The following is a 4,896-nucleotide window of genomic DNA, read 5'->3' on the forward strand; positions in this document are numbered from 1 at the left end:
GTTGGCTCGTCAAGGTGGATTTTGTACCTTGGTTGGTCAGCGAGCTTGTGCTGTGCATTTTCATTCACTTAATAAAACTATTGAGGATGAACTAGCTAATTTACAGGCTTCCATAAAAGATAATGGTCATGAAAATTTTTCTCCTTTTGATTGGTTAACTAATTGGTTACCTGATTTTTCTTGGCTAAAACTATTGTTTTTCTATGGTTTGATTATATTTGTTTTTCTTATAAGTTGCGGTTGTTTTATGCAATGCATTCTTTCATTTTGTGCTCTTTTCCGTAAGCCTTCTCCAATTACTTTGCATCCAATTCAATTGCGTGCTATTGAAAAATCTCTCTTTTCTTCATTAAAAACAAAAAGCGAGGAAAGCTGCCAGCCGCTGGGAGCGGAGCCGGATAAGCCTGGCCATGAGGAAGAGCTGGCATCGCTCCTCACAATTTCCTCGAAGTTCTTCCAAGTTCTGATCCCGCCTGGTGTGGACCTGCTAAACTTATAACCTGGGGTCGTGGTTACGCTGCAATTGAGGATCTGCAGACAAAACAAGCTGTGTGGATTCCAGGCTGGTGTGTTCGTCCTTATCATGGCATGGCATCAGAGTCTTCACAATCCCATTCCAAACTTCAATCCGAATCTCAAAACGGAGACTCGTCTTCCCAGGTCGCCACGTCCTCCTCCCATGACTTGGGGTCAAGTTAAAGCTACAACCTATGAAGCTCAACAACAACTGAAGAAAGCTTCTTTACCACAAACTCCAGAAAATCTTGTAGCTGCAGTTTTTGCTGTTATAACTGCTAATTCTATTACTATTCTTTTGTGTTGTTTTCTTTGTCTTCCTCCTCCTGTTTCTACTATTTCTGAAACAACTCCTGCTTTTTCCCTCAGTCCTAACCTTTGGATTCGTCATGCTCAATATATGTTTTTAATTCATGGCCGTAACATAACTTTATATTATGAACCTCTTATGGCTCTTGGTCAAGTTGCTTTTATTCCTAATCTAATTACCTCTTCTACTTTTATTGTTTCGCAACTTCAACATATTTCTTCTTCTTGGTTATTTCCTAAACCTCCAAGTCAACTGAATTTTGTTAAATGGAATTATCTTCGTATTAAACAGTTTACTCAAGGTTTATGTTTTTGTTGTTATGCTAAACAAACTTGGCTTAATAATTGGTCTGATTACCCAAAAGCAAAACGTATTTTAAATAACTTGGGAAATTATAGTCATTGTACTCAAAAATATTGGTTATGGGGTAATATTAACAAAACATCACAGGGTCATAATATTGTACCTGATATGTATCCTGATAATTTTCCTCTTTTTGAAGCCAAAGATTCTTTTAATGTTGGATCAATTTGTGCTGGCTGGCAGTTTAAAAGATCCTACTATGTGGTTCTTCTTTGATAGATATTCAACAAATGTACACCCTCAGAACTATCAATGTGCTGCAATTGGATATTTGTCACTACCAGTACAAATAGGTGTTCCTGGTCGATTATCATCTCGCAGGAAGTGTGCAGCCTTGGGACCAGCATGTTCAGATGAAGTCATCATGGACACTCAACTTTCTGCATTGTCTATCTATGGACGTGCAATTGCTGGAGCAATAACTGGAGTCATTACCTTGGGATCATATCCAGGAATAATTGCTCAAGAAAATAGACATTCTATTTTAGGACTTACATGTCATTTAGAAAAATCAATCAATGCTACTGCTGCAATCATTAGAGATTTACAGAATGAAATTGAAGAGTTAAATCAAGATATGCTTCAACAACGTTTTGCTATAGACTATTTGTTGGCTCGTCAAGGTGGATTTTGTAGCTTGGTTGGTCAGCGAGCTTGTGCTGTGCATTTTCATTCACTTAATAAAACTATTGAGGATGAACTAGCTAATTTACTGGCTTCCATAAAAGATAATGTTCATGAAAATTTTTCTCCTTTTGATTGGTTAACTAATTAGTTACCTGATTTTTCTTGGCTAAAACTATTGTTTTTCTATGGTTTGATTATATTTGTTTTTCTTATAAGTTGCAGTTGATTTATGCAATGCATTCTTTCATTTTGTGGTCTTTTCCGTAAGCCTTCTCCAATTACTTTGCATCCAATTCAATTGCGTGCTATTGAAAAATCTCTCTTCTTCATTAAAAACAAAAAGCGAGGAAAGCTGCCAGCCGCTGGGAGCGGAGCCGGATAAGCCTGGCCATGAGGAAGAGCTGGCATCGCTCCTCACGATTTCCTCGAAGTTCTTCCAAGCTCTGATCCCGGGGAGGGGGGGATGCGGCGCAGGGACGAAGATGAGAAAAAGCAGGATGTACCGCATGGTCTTGGCCACTTGCTTGGGCTCCTTGCTCCTGGTCATCTTCTACTTCCAGAGCAGCCTGAACCCGGCTGCAGAAGACAGGATATTGAGGATCAGCTGGCACGGAAAATTTGGTCGAAGTCCACTTCAGACTCTTTACAAGGGTGACCAGCTTGAGCAGTCCTCCCTGCAGGCAATTCATCAACACAGGAGGGAGCTGCTAAACAGTATGTGCCATCGATACACCCGCAAGCGACGACTCCTAACTCCAGATGACTTGTGGCACCTGGTGGTGGATGATGTCCATGAGATGCTCTACTGCTATGTCCCCAAGGTGGCTTGCACTAATTGGAAGAAGGTCCTGATGGTCTTGACAGGGAAGGGCAAGTACCAGGACCCCCTGGAAATCCCAGCACATGAAGCTCATGTACCAGCCAACCTCCGCACTCTCTCCGAGTATAGCACTCCTTAGATCAACTATTGCTTGCACAACTACCTCAAGTTCATCTTTGTATGGGAGCCTCTGGAACGGTTGGTTTCAGTCTACCGGAACAAATTCACCCGTAGCTACAACACGGCATTCCATAAGCGCTACGGGACCAAGATAATCCGGCGGCACCGTCAAGACCCTAGCAGCGAAGCCCTGGAAAGCGGCCACGATGTGCGTTTTGAAGAGTTTGTGTACTATCTGTTGGATCCAAAGACCCAGCGCGAGGAGCCTTTCAATGAGCATTGGGAGCGAGTGCACTCCCTTTGCCATCCATGCATTATCCACTATGATATCATTGGCAAGTATGAGACCTTGGCTGACGATGCCAACTATATCTTGCAATTGGCTGATGCAGGCATCAAGTTCCCCTCCTCTTCTAAGGCCACCAGAACCAACAATAACCTGACTGCAAAATTCTTCAAGAACATCAGCCCCTTCTACCAAAGAAGATGATTTAATTTATACAAGATGGATTACTTGCTCTTCAATTACACCATCCCTCCTTATTTACACCTACGATGAGGCTGGTGACATGCCCTTTCCTCATCGTTTCTGCTGTCAACCAACAGAGATGGATATGAGATGCTTGCAGCTCTACCTTTTTTGTTTTATGTTTTATCAGCACACAGAGTTCTCTCCGCCTTTTGTTCCTGTTTCAGTAGACAGAATCTGCTATGGTTTGTCTATCCTTTCTCCTGTCCTTAACCAAACAGCATTTGTTTCTAGGAAGCACTGGAACTATGTCCTTTTGTCAGGAGGTGGGATAATCTGTGTGAAAGTAGGAGACACAATAAAATGTGCATGCATTTAATGTGTTCAGTTATAATCCCCACAAATTTCTCCACAGTGAGGGCGACAAGGGAAATATGAGCCAGAAGTGTCTAATTGTGAACAGTTACTTGGTGTGAGGCAAAATTGTCAATGAGATAAGCGTCTCCTGTGTTTCCCCCTTTTTCCATCCTTGCTGCTGGTGTTTCACAGAACTCAGAAAAGAAAAAGAAAAAAACCCTCTGCATTTTCCCATCAAGTACTGCTCCCATGCAGTTTCCATCAATTTGCACTGGAGGGATGCTTAGTGGATTGCCCACTTGTTTCTGCAGATTCAGCTATCTCTTATCTAAATATTACCTAATCTGCTACTCTTTCTCCTGTCTGGCAAAGTCATTCATGCATACAATTGCATCCAGTTTGCAATCTCTAGGATATGTAGCTAGCATTTTGTTGGCTGGGAATTCTGCAAGTTTGATCCTAACATATAGGAGAGGCACCAGCTTGGGAAGGGTTTTTACTTTGTAAGTATGTAATGACTATACATTAACATGTGACCCATGGTGCTGTCTGTTCTTTGGTTTGCAACATTCCCATCCCTTGCTGTGACAACTAATTAATTAGATTTAAAATACCAATGAATTAGAAATCCAATAGCATGGCTAGTCTAGTGAAGAGAAGGATCAGGGAAGACATGATAGCCATCTTCCAATACTTGAGGGGCTATCACAGAGAGGAGGGTCAAACTGTTTTCCAAAGCACCTGAAGGCCAGACAAGAAATAATGGATGGAAACTGACTAAGGAGAGATTCAACCTAGAAATGAGAGGAACTTTCTGACAGTGAGAACAATCAACCAATGGAATAGTTTGCCTTCGGAAGTTGTGGGACCTTCATCACTTGAGACTTTCAAGAAAAGATTGGACTGCCATTTGTCAGAAATGGGGTAAGGTCTCCTGCTTGAGCAGTCCTCCCTGCAGGCAATTCATCAACACAGGAGGGAGCTGCTAAACAGTATGTGCCATCGATACACCCGCAAGCGACGACTCCTAACTCCAGATGATTTGTGGCACCTGGTGGTGGATGATGTCCATGAGATGCTCTACTGCGATGTCCCCAAGGTGGCTTGTACTAATTGGAAGAAGGTCCTGATGGTCTTGACAGGGAAGGGCAAGTACCAGGACCCCCTGGAAATCCCAGAACATGAAGCTCATGTACCAGCCAACCTCTGCACTCTCTCCGAGTATAGCACTCCTGAGATCAACTACCACTTGCACAACTACCTCAAGTTCATCTTTGTATGGGAGCCTCTGGAACGGTTGGTTTCAGCCTACCG

At 42.4% G+C, this 4,896-nt stretch overlaps 1 protein-coding gene across 1 annotated transcript; it reads left to right on the forward strand.

Moving 5' to 3' along the window:
- The first annotated feature begins 2,221 nt into the window (after positions 1–2,221).
- Positions 2,222–3,669, forward strand: LOC131203653 (carbohydrate sulfotransferase 11-like). Its single transcript, XM_058194074.1, has one exon. The coding sequence runs from the start codon at positions 2,299–2,301 to the stop codon at positions 2,773–2,775; it is 477 nt and encodes a 158-aa protein (XP_058050057.1). The 5' UTR covers positions 2,222–2,298; the 3' UTR covers positions 2,776–3,669.
- The last annotated feature ends 1,227 nt before the right edge of the window (positions 3,670–4,896 follow it).

This window comes from Ahaetulla prasina, chromosome 9 (genome assembly GCF_028640845.1).
Source record: "Ahaetulla prasina isolate Xishuangbanna chromosome 9, ASM2864084v1, whole genome shotgun sequence".
In the NCBI taxonomy this organism is placed as follows: domain Eukaryota; kingdom Metazoa; phylum Chordata; class Lepidosauria; order Squamata; family Colubridae; genus Ahaetulla; species Ahaetulla prasina.

Bases quoted from the DNA above. Each gene is read 5' to 3' on its own strand.
- LOC131203653 (XM_058194074.1), top strand. From the start codon at position 2,299: ATGAGAAAAAGCAGGATGTACCGCATGGTCTTGGCCACTTGCTTGGGC.